This window comes from Neolamprologus brichardi, chromosome 11 (assembly GCF_056152115.1).
Source record: "Neolamprologus brichardi isolate AB-2024 chromosome 11, ASM5615211v1, whole genome shotgun sequence".
Taxonomy (NCBI): domain Eukaryota; kingdom Metazoa; phylum Chordata; class Actinopteri; order Cichliformes; family Cichlidae; genus Neolamprologus; species Neolamprologus brichardi.
In genome coordinates this window covers 28,113,085-28,127,173 of record NC_142114.1, presented here as the reverse complement: position 1 = coordinate 28,127,173, position 14,089 = coordinate 28,113,085, and the positions used below count along the sequence as shown (strand labels likewise).

Below are 14,089 nucleotides of genomic sequence, written 5' to 3'. Positions count from 1 at the left end.
GATTTTCAAAAGAAACTTTGATATGCGTAAAATCCATGGTTTTACGCGCGACTCCTCACATCGCCATGTTTGGTTACATGATCACAACAAAATAACAGCTTGTTTTGGACCCGTGTGACGACCTCTCACGTGTGTTTCGCGTGGGAACCAGAAAGTCACTTCCCCTCTGAGCACATTTGTTAAGTGAGGTATCAGGTTTAACAAGTAATAAAGCGACGATTGAGCCTGCTGCTCCGCGGCCGCACGACCAGAGAGAAAAGCTGAAGCACACGCTCCCACTTAAGCAACATTTGTCTGCACGCTGCCGTGTGTTTAGAGGGACAAACGCAGGTCTACTAGACTTCGTTTATTTATTATGACGGTGTTTGGAAAACGCGGTAACATTTGCTTTAAAAATGTCGAAATCTTTAAAGACTTTAAGCTCAACTTTGATATATAAGCAGATCCTTCCGCAACAGTGAGAAAAGCACGCTGATTTGACTAAAATTACATTTACTACGCCGTGAAACATTGCTTCTTCACACAGAATTCGTCGCAAATAAATAAATACAGTCTAAATAAATGAATACAAATAAATAAATCCAAATTTGATGAAAACATATATTTTAAATGAGAAATAGTGGACTATTTCTGTGAGGAACACAAAACTCCGATTCTATTAAGAATAAAAGCCTGAAAGCACCCATTCTTTTCTACTTTGTGATTCTGCGGGTATTACTCTTTAATTTCTGTGGGGTTGTCATGATCCAAGTAGCCAGGAACACACAGGCACAAATGTAATCTTCAAAAAAATGGGTTTTATTATACCCCCAAAAATGACAAGATGATTACAAAAATTCAAAATAACAAAAATAAAGTTTTTAAGAACCAAGTGGGCCCATAAAAGAGGTTAACTTAACAGAACGCTACTCAAAAGTCACTTAACAAAAACATAACTCAACAAACTGACCTGCCCAAATGAGAAACAGCTCCAGTTATATAGCAAATGAGTAAACCATTATATACACCAAAGGTGAAAACTAAAGAGATAACATTCCCCCTGCATGATCACAATAGATGGTCCAGTCCACTTTATTGCCTTCTGCATTTAAACCAGCTCCACCCTCAGCCTCCTTTTTCAGCCAAACCAAGAAGGACTGGAGCGGAGGTCAGGTAACTCAGAAAGAGCAGCAATATAATCAATATAACATATATAAAATAACAAACAATGCAAAGCAAAGTCTATGCCACCATTTGAGCTATAGTGCTGTCATGCATTACAGGTAAACTCAAAATATCAAATTAGTTAACTTATGATCACAGAAGCTTTAGAGCATAACGTAAACATAAGACAAAAGACCAAATGAAAATTACCTAAGTATCTCAATTGTGTGGTTGCATGCAGCCATCACAGGGGTTAAATTATTTTTTGTGTGGTGCAGGATTGATCAAAATCGCTGTCTCCTCCATTATATACTTTTTTGTCAAACAAAATAACAATTACAGCGCTTATTTTACATATCAACAAAAAGTTATATACAGATATAAGTAGTTAAGAACAAAGCAGTCGTCGAACAAAGAACATTTAAAGAACAGTATAGGTCAGAGATACCATAAAACAGCATACAAGCAGTGTTGGGAAGGTTACTTTTAAAATGTGTTCCATTACAGATTACAGAATACATGCCCCAAAATGTATTCTGTAACGTATTCCGTTACGTTACTCAATGAGAGTAACGTATTCTGAATACTTTGGATTACTTAATATATTATCATGCTGTTTACAACTACATGAATGTACTATTGCTGTGATTTATTACTGTTACTGAAGGTCCGCGGCTCCGAACCGTAGTAAAGGGACCTCTGGCTAATACGGTGGGTTCTGTGTCGGCTCGTAGCTGAAAACTAGCTTTACTTTGTTGTCTGGGTCAACTTTGCTAGCAGAGACAGAGAGAGGCGTTGAAAGGCTGCTCCAACGGAACTTATTGTTTTTGGAGGAAAACACGAACACGGTGTACAGTCGAGTCTTAATAGCTTACTTACAACTGGGCTCGTCAGGCACTCTTCTTGGCTGCAGTGGTTATTATTATATTTACATGCTTCCAGCTCCCGTTTTTGCTCGATGACAGCTCGTACTTTTCCTTTTTCTCCCTCCCTCGCTCACAGACACATAACGGGTATGGCAGTCCATTCTCCCTGCAGCACGGACTACACTGCCTATGATGCTACATTCTTCAGAGCTATACCTGTAGCATTCTGCCTATTAGCTTAGCACAACAACAACAAAAAGGCCTCTCTCACCCAGGAAACACGCAGAGAGAGAACCATGGCAACCATAACGCTGGCGCCTGGAACAACAGAACGTAGCTGTCAAACAAAACCCAAACAGTCCTGACCCGCCACAATATGAAACAGGGAAGTACCGCCGTGTAATCCATTTATTTCAACAAAGTAACTGTATTCTAAATACCACCTTTTTAAACGGTAACTGTAACGGAATACAGTTACTCATATTTTGTATTTTAAATACGTAACGGCGGTACATGTATTCCGTTACTCCCCAACACTGCATAAAAGTACAGTAAGGTGACCTATCATATAAAAGTAAAAACAAAAAACAAAAGTACGCACATGCAATCTAACTACATCAATTGAAAAGCTGCATCAAAAATTCAAGTAAGGTGTGAGCTAAGTTACACTTATCCAAGCCTTCCACAGCAGGACTTCATTTTTAAAGCCAGCAAAACACGGAGTAATTTTCAAGAAGAGCCATTTGTGAATGAAAAATTTGGCAACTATAAATAAGTTGTTAATCCCAAAGTCTATTTTTTTTATTTTCTGTTTGTAGGCCAAATCTAATTACTTGAAAGGTTAGAGAAGGGCAGTCAAAATTTTAGAGGTTAAAGTACTGAAAATCATCCCAAAAACATCTGGAACTAAAAAATATGCTCTGTAGTTTCAACATCAGTACTGCAGAAAGTGCATGGGTCGTATCTATATTGAATTTCTTGTGAAGATAGTCACTGGACAGATATATGGCAAGAAATTGCGCTTCTCACAACCGGATGTTGCTACAGCTTGTCACAAACCCATAAAAGAACCCGCAGATTCTATTGGTGAAACTCGGTCAGGAGGCGGGGCTTGTGTAGGATACAGGAAAAGGTATTTTTTGTCTTGTAGCTGGTGTGAATGTTAAAAACACAAACTTTTTCCATGTAAGTTGAAGTATTAGCATATAAGACAAATGCACCGTTGTTACACAAACTGCGTCGTGACTGTGCGCAGTGACGTGAGCGTTCATGTTAGGAGTGAAGAGGCTGGAGAAACGGTTCGTGTGGGGACGCTATTTTAAAGCCTAGGCAATAACTAACTTTTAGACTTCACTGGTTTGAGCGTGTTATTGAACGAGCCCAGCTGCTGTTTCCTAACCTTTTCCCCGTTTCAGAGCTTCGAATTTAAATAAGTAAGTCGTAAAACAACGCGAGAGAAAGCGAGCGAGCTTTATTTCCGCGTTTAGCGTCAACTGAATGTAACGCCATAGTTTGTCTGTATACGAGCGATCATTCAGTCTTTCTGTAGCAGGTTTTTGTTCTAAAAATGACAATTTTAAAGGCGTTTTAACATTTTAATATTAAAAGTTATTTAGTAGCAGGCCGCTGAAATATGAGGTGGTTTGAAATTAATCTAAACAATTTAAAAATCGTTCGGTAGGGGATGCAGGGTGTCTGCTGTCGCCTCATGATTGCTTATCGTGATTTCATTACAGTGTAACTCCGTCCATAGCCTTTTTAATAGTTTGAATAACCTTTAATTAAATTCACAACATGTGAAAAACTCTACCCTTCCCCCCCTTAATCTCACACATAGTTTGATCATGAAGCTAAACATCTTAAATAACTGAAGCAAAGTATGAATCCAAACATTTTGTCTGTAGATTCTTCCTCCTGCAGTGGTTTGTATATTCCACCTATTCTCCTTTTATACTTTTCTTTTAAATACTCAGGCTAGATCTCTGCATTCGTGATTATGGTGCTCTGTCAAAGGCTCCTCCCTTTTCCAGATCTATTTCAGCAATTGAGACATTGTTCAGTATAGCAAAAGATGAGGTGCAAATTAGGGAAATGAGAGGCTGTGTGAAAAAATCATGGAATTTTTGATGCAAACAGGTTTCCTCAGTGTGGAAATGACACTTCAGGAGCGTCAGATTTAAGTTTTATCACTTGGCTTACTTGATAGGAGAGGACAGCTAAGGAATAAAATAGAGACTGATGTTTGAGTGTGTTTTATTAACTCTCACGAAGCATCCTGACCTAAATAGCTTCATTTACTACTACTTTGTAGTTTGTCCGCTTAAATCCTGTGTTTCAAGACAAGAAGCTTCCAGAAGCTGAGATCGAGGGTTGTGCAACTATGACGGTACTTTCATACATTCACTCACGTTTCTTTCATTAATTTTTTTAAATATGTATTTGTTCATATATGTGGTGTTACACAATGTAAAATCTGCACTTATTTAATTGATTGTTTTCTGCAGGAGCATTCCAGCAACTGGACTAAACTTGAGCCTGAGGTGAACACGACAGATGCAGACAAGGCTCCAACTTACAGGTGAATTACAGGAAATCAACAGTGATTCAGATTTTTTTTGCCAGAAGAAGACCCAGTTTTGCAAAATGTTAATTCTGCATTTGACATAAAATGAAGTGTTAAAAATGACGCTGATGTGTTCCTTTTTATTTTTTCACTTTAGCCTTCAGTCTGAAGCGGGAGACTTTGAATGCAGTGTCTCTGGCTTGCGCTGGGTTTGTAAGGAAAAGATCAGCATTCAGTACCACTTTTGCTCTTGGGGAGGACACATGGAGAGAGTGGAAAGCACACAGTACATGCCTGCAGGTCCTGTAATTGATGTTGCAGTCACTGCTGGGCAGTTAAGTGAAATGCACCTGCCACACTGGGTTTGTATAGGTAAGAGGACATGAAGAATTTGCTAATATATTAAAAACCTTTTGCATTTCTGATCCAAACTCTCTTCTTTCTCTTTGTGTTTTCTGTGTATTTTTGTGCAGATGACATCGCCGACAAGTTTGCAGTCCTGCATCTAGATGACTGCGGAGATTTTGTAGAAGAAGTGCGTGAGGTCACAGCATCACATGTCAAGTTAAACGAGTTAACTTACTTTCCGAAAGCAGTCGTGATGAAGATGGGCCCCCCTGTTAAAGTCAGCTGTAACGTGTTGCTATACTACAAACCCAACACCCCATTTCTCAAACTCCACGTCTTTGTGATTCCAAATGATCCTGCTCTACAACAGGTAACTGAATCTGTATTTGTCACAGAAAAAATAACACAGACTCAGACTGACCCCAATAGAGTATTAGACATATGCTGTAGCTGAATGATGGCTTTAACTTGCAGGGCTGAAAAGAGGAGCCAATGCAGAATATGCTTTCTTTGTAATCACTAGAAAGGGAAGACTCCTCTGGTCTAGTCTAGGGAAATTGCGATTGTGGTTCAGGGACTTCACAAACTTTGAAAGGTGGCAATCTTACTTATATGGTCCGTTTCATTAGAAGATAGATGTTCAAATTTGGAGAATAGTATTTCATAAGAAAAGTTATTTTAAGATAATTTAAAAAAAAATTAAGGAATAAAAGTGAATATTATGGGAAGGAGGTCATTTTACTTTAAGATATAATGTATACATTTGTGAAAAATATTTCAGTTTTGTTTTTATAAGCTGGCTGTAAACACTTGTTTTGGTAACCCGTGGATTAATGATGTATGTGAATGCAGATGCAGTGACAACAGAAAACGGTTAGTCTTCATGTACGAGTCAAGAGATCTGTCTGTCAGATAATGTTACGTTATACAGACTTAAGTAAAATATAATCTCACTGATTTATAGCCACAGCAGATAACAACATTATAAAATTGTTAATGAAAAGATGAATATAAATTATATATGAAATATAATCCTAGAGTTCTGGAAACAGGATACAAAAGTAGAGTGTTATAAATTAGGGATGCACCGATACCGATACTGGTATCGGGTATCGGGGCCGATACTGTAAAATGTGTGTGTACTCATACTCGTAAAAGTTAACCGATACCATGAACCGATACCAACTTATTTCATTAATCAGAGGGTGGCTTGTCATTTCTGTTGTAGTTTTTTAGAGGGGCACTAGGGAGCCAATTATTATTTTATTTGTTATTTATTTAATAATAATTATTTTGTTTGTTTGTTTACAATATGGACACTCTGCAATAATTTAAAAGTTTATTTTATTCGCAAACCTAATTTGTATTTATTTTATTCCAAACAGAAGTGTTTATTTATTATTCTGAAAGCTCGAGACAGTGCCAATAGTTCAGTGATATTTTGTAAAATTACAATGTGGAGACTCTGCAATAATTTAACAGAAGTGCTTATTTTTCACTTGAAAGTTTTTTGTGGTAATTTTTATTAAGATTTTATTTTTTATCGACAGGGAATAAAATAAAACCTGTCTTCCAATTAATTGTGTGTGTGTTAGAAGTATCGTTTTTTGTACTCTGTATCGGCAAGTACTCAGATCCAAGTATCGGTATCGTATCGGTTTGAAAAAATTGGTATCGTTGCATCCCTATTATAAATATTATTTTAATTCTTTATTCTCAGCGACAGCACTTTTTCTTCAAATGTATTTACACTAATTTAGAGTAAACTCAATACATTGTTTTTAAACTGTATTTAAAGACACCAGATGGAAATGTTGAGGCAATCCTGAAGGACTTTTGGACTTGACGTATATTTGTAGGGTCTTTACCTCACAACAGAAAGCACCTTGAGGCACCTGGTGTTGTGATTGGATAATACTGAGTTGAATATTTTCTTTTTTCCTCACAGAAAGTGGACAAACAAGAATTGTGTTATGGATATGAAAAAATTACCAAGCCACGCCCAGATGAGTACCTCAAAATGCATCATGGTTTCTCCCTCATAGCCGACACCGACTCAGCAGAAATTCAACCAAACGTACGCTTTTTAAACTCTGTCAGCAACTGCGGTGCTTTAGGATCAGAGCGTTTTTACGAGGGGTTGTAAATAGTGTGACCAGTATGGGTGGGAATCAGAGGAATCTGCAGTAAGATATTGTCACATTTCTTCACGACTCTATGAATAGATAAATGCATTTGAATACACTGACCTGCAGTGTTGGGAAGGTTACTTTTAAAATGTATTCCATTACAGATTACAGAATACATGCCCCAAAATGTATTCTGTAACGTATTCCGTTACGTTACTCAATGAGAGTAACGTATTCTGAATACTTTGGATTACTTAATATATTATCATGCTGTTTACAACTACATGAATGTACTATTGCTGTGATTTATTACTGTTACTGAAGGTCCGCGGCTCCGAACCACAGTAAATGACCTCTGGCTAATATGTCGGTTCCGTGTGGGGCTGGTAGCCGAAAAATAGCTTTACTTTGTTGTGTGGGTCAACTTTGCTTGCGAGAGACGTTGAAAGGCTGCTCCAACGGAACTTATTGTTTCAGAGGAAAACACAAACACAGTCGAGTTTTAATAGCTTACTTACAACTGGGCTCGTCGGGCACTCTTGTTGGCTGCAGTGGTTATTATTATATTTACATGCTTCCAGCTTCCGTTTTTGCTCGACGATGCTTTTCCTTTTTCTCCCTCCTCGCGCTCACAGACACATAACGTGTATGGCAGTCCATTCTCCCTGCAGCACGGACTACACTGCCCATGAGGCTACATTCTTTAGAGCTATACCTGTAGCATTCTGCCTGTTAGCTTAGCACAACAACAACAACAAAAAGGCCTCTCTCACCCAGGAAACACGCAGAGAGAGAGAGCGTTACCCTGTAACCATGGCAACCGCAACATTGCCGCCTGGAACAACAGAACGTAGCTGTCAAACAAAACCAAAACAGGCCTGACCCGCGACAATATGAAACAGGAAAGTACCGCCGCGTAATCCATTTATTTCAACAAAGTAACTGTATTCTAAATACCACCTTTTTAAACGGTAACTGTAACGGAATACAGTTACTCATATTTTGTATTTTAAATACGTAACGGCGGTACATGTATTCCGTTACTCCCCAACACTGCTGACCTGTGAGCAAGAGTCAGGAAGATTTCTGGTTTCCATTTGTAGTCCACTAATAGTTCTTTCAATCGGTTACTTAGACGAGGTTTTGCATTTGCTGGAATGCAATCTGGAAACCATCGGCTGTCACCCAAAGATGGTTTAGCTTTTTATTTACCTCGTTAAACGTCTCTGTTCCTCAAAAAAGATGTGTGGACATAATTGAAACACTGGCCTGAGAATCCACTGTGTGGACCAGAAACACTGAACAATTGGTGACTTTCACCAGAAGCTTTGTCATCAGACTTGCTGATAGATTTCCAGGTTTCCATATTCAGTTGACTCTTTCCAGTCTTTTATTTTTAATCCTGAAATTTCTTTTGTTTTTGGTTCTGATGGAACTGGACTAACTCCTCTCCCTTCTCTGTTATATTCTTAACTAGAAAATAACCCTCAGATATGATGGCTATGACCCAAACTTCTACGAAGTGTACATTGAAAATCCCAAAGGATGCTTCAATCTAAAACTTCAGTATGCTTTGTCAAAAAAATATGAACCGGTGTATGAACCTGTCTGGACCTGTAAACTCCAAAAAGGTCAGTAATTGAAATTAAACAGATCAAATTTGTATTTCCTAATGCACACTCAAAGGGTTAGATACTGTTATTTTTAATATACTATTGTCAGAAAACATTATATTCTTAAAGAATATGTTTTTAATATATTTTTACTTAAAGATGGAGATCATAGCTTTGATATATAGATATAGAGATAGATATATAGATAAATATATCTATCTATCTCTATCTCTATCTATCTCTATCTCTCTATCTCTCTATCTCTCTATCTATCTCTATCTCTCTATCTATCTCTATCTCTCTATCTATCTCTATCTCTCTATCTATCTCTATCTCTCTATCTATCTCTATCTCTATCTATGTCTATCTATCTCTATGTCTATCTATCTCTATGTCTGTCTATCTCTGTCTATCTCTGTCTATGTCTATCTCTATCTATCTCTATCTCTCGCTATCTCTATCTCTATCTATCTCTATCTCTATCTCTCTCTCTATATCTATCTATCTCTCTCTCTATATCTATCTATCTCTCTCTATATATCTATCTATCTCTCTCTCTATATCTATCTCTCTCTATATATATATCTATCTATCTATCTCTCTCTATCTCTATCTCTCTCTATATATATATATATCTATCTATCTCTCTCTCTCTCTCTCTCTCTCTCTCTCTCTCTCTCTCTCTCTCTCTATCTCTAGAGATAGAGAGATAGAGATATATATATCTCCCAACCCACTGACCAAAGCTTTCAGGGTCCTTTTTATTTGGCTGGAGCCATTTAAATTTTGCTCACTTGTCGATTATTATTTCAAAGACATTGGAATATATCACATTTAACTATTAAATATAATACTTCAGATAGCACGTAGCTTTTTGTATAAAAATCTTTATGGTGACTGTAAAATAACATTTACTGTTTAGAGTTTTATTTGCTTTGTATTTTATTTCAGACGATCATCCAAAGTCTGGTTATGGGGAAGGTGAGATCCAAACAGCTTTTGCTGATCTATCAAGTAGAAAAGTGTTCAGTGTTGTGTTCTTGTTATTAATCTTTTGCATCTAGAAGAATGCATGTTGTGCAGTTTCACTTATAAACGCTTCATGTTAGAAACCCATCTGAAGTGATAAATGTAGACTTTCAGGCAATCAGTGATTCAAAGGTAGAAATGTTGTGAGGGAATAAGGTGGAGAAAGTTCAGGACAAATTCGAAAAAAGATTACATTTCAGACATTTTGGGGACAAAACGGTTAGATTATTTAGTGCCAGTGACTTATAACAAGTATAAAGTAATTTTAATATTTTCTGTACAGGTCCAAGATCCTCGAGGGGACTAACTGGTGTCACTACTGTTGGTAAGTTCACAAATATTAACTCTGCTCTCTTCTCAGTAAATGATTTTCACATTTCTGCACTAAAATTACTCAGCACCTCACTGCAAACACAACTAAGACTGTAAGACAAGTTTAAAACTAACTGAACTTTTAATCAAGAATGGAAACCGGGGAAAATAAACGAATACCAATATCCTAGAAGAAAAAAACAAACAGGGGGAGGGTGAAGGACTTTGAATGAGATGAGATGATGACTTAACAGAGACTGAGGGAGAACAGATTCAAGAACCATGACGGGGGGCAGGTGAACTCAGTTGAGCCAAAAAAACCACTGGTTTGGGGTTGGCATCAAAGGCTACAGAGGGTAATAATTAAACAAAACTTTTCACTCTTTATACCCAGTAATACTCGCTCTGCTTCATCCACACTTACTGCGTACTCGGTGAAACAATAATTGTTGACCTTCACAACGCTTAAAGCCAGGAAATATTCGGATAAAGTTTTTGTGGCTCTAATCTGGATTCGAGTCCTTTGATAGTGAATATCTGTTGATGCAGAGTCTGATTCATATATTGACATGTAGTATCAGCATGCGATGTGAATATTTGTTGTAAAAAATATTTGTGCAGACAACCTTGAGACAAAGATTTCCATCCCTTCCTTCCTCCCTTTATCCGAGGCCGGGTCGCGGGGGCAGCAGCCTAAGCAGAGAAGCCCAGACCTCCCTCTCCCCAGCCACCTCCTCCAGCTTATCCGGGGGAACACCAAGGCGTTCCCAGGCCAGCCGAGAGAGATAATCTCTCCAGCGTGTCCTGGGTCTGCCCCGGGGCCTCCTCCCGGTGGGACATGCCCGGAACACCTCACCCAGGAGGCGCCCAGGGGGCATCCTTGTCAGATGCCCGAACCACCTCAGCTGGCTGATTTCGATGTGGAGCAGCAGCGGCTCTACTCTGAGCCCCTCCCGGATGACTGAACTTCTCACCCTATCTCTAAGGGAGAGGCCAGCCACCCTTTGGAGGAAGCTCATTTCCGCTGCTTGTATCCGCGATCTCGTTCTTTCAGTCACTACCCACAGCTCGTGGCCATAGGTGAGGGTAGGGATGTAGATCGACCAGTAAATTGAGAGCTTTGCTTTTACGCTCAGCTCCCTCTTCACCACGACGGACCGGTGCAGCAGCCACAGCACCAATCTGTGTGTCCCATCACTTGCGAACAAGACCCCGAGATACTTGAACTCCTCCACTTGGGGCAGGAACTCATCCCCAACCCAGAGTGGGCACTCCACCCTTTTCCAGTGCAAGCTGGAGGCCATCATCCGATGAAGCCAACAGAACCACATCAAAATATTTCTTCACTAGGTTTTATTCTTAATTTATGATGCATAAATGATTTAACAGACTGTAAATAACAGAAAACCTGCAAGTTTCATTATTACAACCTGCAGCAGTGATTTTTACTATTTTAATTATTAATTTGAAAAACAGCTTTCTGAATGCTTGGCACTTTGAAAGTGATTTTAGTATGGGACTAGTATGAATCTTCCCAGCAGCCTGCTCAAACATTTGTTTGCATTCAAACAGTGTTGCAGGCCCTGTGCAGTCAAATGATCTGAAACTGTTCTGCTCTAATCCAATCCTTTAAAATGTTTCAGCCTGGCAAATCTCAACTTCAAACCCATAGAGATGAATTAGGAAAAACCTTCCCAAATCTAAAAAAGAAACGTCGGATGTGATCCTTTTGTATTCTAAATATTTATAAAATACTTATGATAAATTACAGGATGCTTTTATTTTCTTCCTCCTAGACAAACACTGTGAATAAGCTGCCTGCAGTGATGCAGAAGGTAAGTAACATCAGTTTACTCTGACTTCATGCTGCAAATCTTAATTTGATAGGATGCAAGTGAATGATTTATAGTTTTAAAATTGTGTTAATAAGCTTGTGATTGAACTGGATGTGCAGCTTGTCATCAGTTATCCGCCAGTGAAGTTATGGTCAAGTCATACCCCTTTGTTTGTTTGACTTGACTTCATCAGGGACCAACGGCAGCATCAGATGGAGAGAGGCTTTAGGAGGGAGAAGCTCAATGAATTTAAGGAAACATCGTTACTGAACTTTCTCGCATCCCAGATGACAAACTGGAGAACACAGACCAGTCAGGCCTGTTCGATCTCTTGCGTAGACTTACACTTAGCAGTCTGTGGAAGTGACCAAAGATTTTTTTCAAGAAATGTAAAAACCAAGACCTGGTATATATGCCATCAGACATCATGATCCAAAGTTTCTTTTAAAAACTCACTGTTTATCTAATAAAAGGTTTTGCCTTTTGATTGCACAGAATGTGGTCCATGCATCCATTCTTTATTTATTTATTGTCACTTGTTTGGATGCAGGTAGTGGGGGAATGTCTTCACAGACATTCAGGAAGAATCCTTATCAGATGCACATGAGTCAAATAACAGAACCACAGTATAACACATGGGTTGGTGTTATATATACATGTACATTATATATAATATACAAGTATAATGGTGCTGACTGAGCCATAAAGCAGTAAAACTCTGTCAAGAAGTTACTACAGCTATTTTCTTCAGAAGAATGAAATTAATGGAGAAAAGGTTTTGTCGGGAAGTTGCCGATAACGAGCTGCAGGGCCGGAAGTGATGACGCATTCAGGGTCCATAAATCGCACTTCATATAAAATGTGTATGAGAACTATAAGGATTCAAGGAGCTTGTTATTCGCATCACATGTTTACATGAGATGGAACGAAATTATGTGCATACAGTCCCGGAGCGAAAAGAAACAGAATTTAAAAAAACAGAATTTAAAAAGTATTAAATAAATAGTTTTGGGGTTTTTGTTTTTGTTTTTTTACAAAACAGAAAAACAAGTAATAAAATAATACAATAAATAGAGTACCAACCTGAGTACAAGTATGGAGTATGCATATAGAATGTAGGTATAAATACTTTAGCAGCAAAAGGACATGATGAACCAGCATTGAGACGGTGTCACTTGATCAATGCTGGTGTCACAAAGCCTACAATATAGTTTCAAACTAACGGTGACGATGGGGGGGAAATGCCACTGATTCTTACGGGGTTAAGACACGTTTTGCTCCCTGGGACCTGACACCACACACGTGTGGAAAACAAATGACCTCTGAGCAGCTGGGGGCGATGCTGGTGACAGGATAGACGCTGAATACAAAGGAAACAAACGCAGACGTGAGCTGTGTTAATTATGTGGAATGATCTTGACTTTAATGGATCCTGCTATTCTAAATGTTTAAAGGCGACTGTGAGAAATGAAACTGGATGATGCGGAAAAAAATGGATGTAGTTATTAATATTATTATTCATATTATTATTGAGTTGTCTTAAATTATCTGAACTATATTAACTAATCTTAATCCAAAAGTCTTTCAGTGCCAGTAAATAAAGCGCGACAATGGCTATGATGTCTTTGAAGTGAGAGCTGCTGCTGAGCTCTTTCATTTCATGACCAGACTTCACACCTGGAGGATGTAACTCTGCAGGAGGTCGAGCTTCACACCTCTGCCTCGTACTAAAAAGAGCTGAAAGAGTAAAAGGCCTCCGGGTTTCCTTTAATCTTGAGACAATCATGTGACATGTTTTTAAAGATTTATTTGGTTGTTTTAACTTTGAAGAGTACAGCTCGCCATAGGGAGAAATCCAGAATAAATTATTGTGCAAAAACCGACCAGAAATATCTTCAGATTGAATACATGTGATGTTGTACACAGAGACACAGATGTCGCTCGTTCCAGCAGAGAGGTGACTATGAAGGTCTGCGTGGGTCTCCCAGCCTCGAAAACCCTGAGCTTCCACACCTGGAAATGTGATGGATGGACACTCAGTCATTATCCACTACCGCAGCATGCTCTTTAATCATGACGGCACATTTTAGTAGTGCATCAAAGAGGACAAAATCTCCTCGGCTTCGTGAAACTCACCTCTTCACTCGCTCTTCAGCGCAGCAATCCCAGCTGGACCGCTCGGCTGATCCAGCTCACCTGTGTCGCAGCCTGAGAGAGTCCCCGTTCCCCTGAGCCACTTACATGGCTGACT

At 38.7% G+C, this 14,089-nt stretch overlaps 1 protein-coding gene across 3 annotated transcripts; it reads left to right on the top strand.

Annotated features, from left to right (window-relative positions):
• Positions 1–3,114: 3,114 nt before the first annotated feature.
• Positions 3,115–12,326, top strand: LOC102785146 (NACHT, LRR and PYD domains-containing protein 1 homolog). 3 transcript variants are annotated; one of them, XM_087848476.1, is made up of 11 exons: positions 3,115–3,141; positions 4,321–4,395; positions 4,517–4,587; positions 4,730–4,944; positions 5,046–5,290; positions 6,869–6,997; positions 8,527–8,680; positions 9,614–9,643; positions 9,975–10,016; positions 11,800–11,838; positions 12,032–12,326. In XM_087848476.1, exons 2-10 carry the CDS (start codon positions 4,390–4,392, stop codon positions 11,814–11,816), a joined length of 909 nt encoding a protein of 302 aa, XP_087704602.1. In that variant the 5' UTR covers positions 3,115–3,141; positions 4,321–4,389; the 3' UTR covers positions 11,817–11,838; positions 12,032–12,326. The 3 variants fall into 3 exon arrangements, with proteins under 3 accessions (XP_087704602.1, XP_087704601.1, XP_087704603.1); XM_087848475.1 differs by having other exon boundaries at positions 10,625–11,838; XM_087848477.1 differs by lacking the exon at positions 3,115–3,141 and adding an exon at positions 3,148–3,194 and having other exon boundaries at positions 10,625–11,838.
• Positions 12,327–14,089: the final 1,763 nt, after the last annotated feature.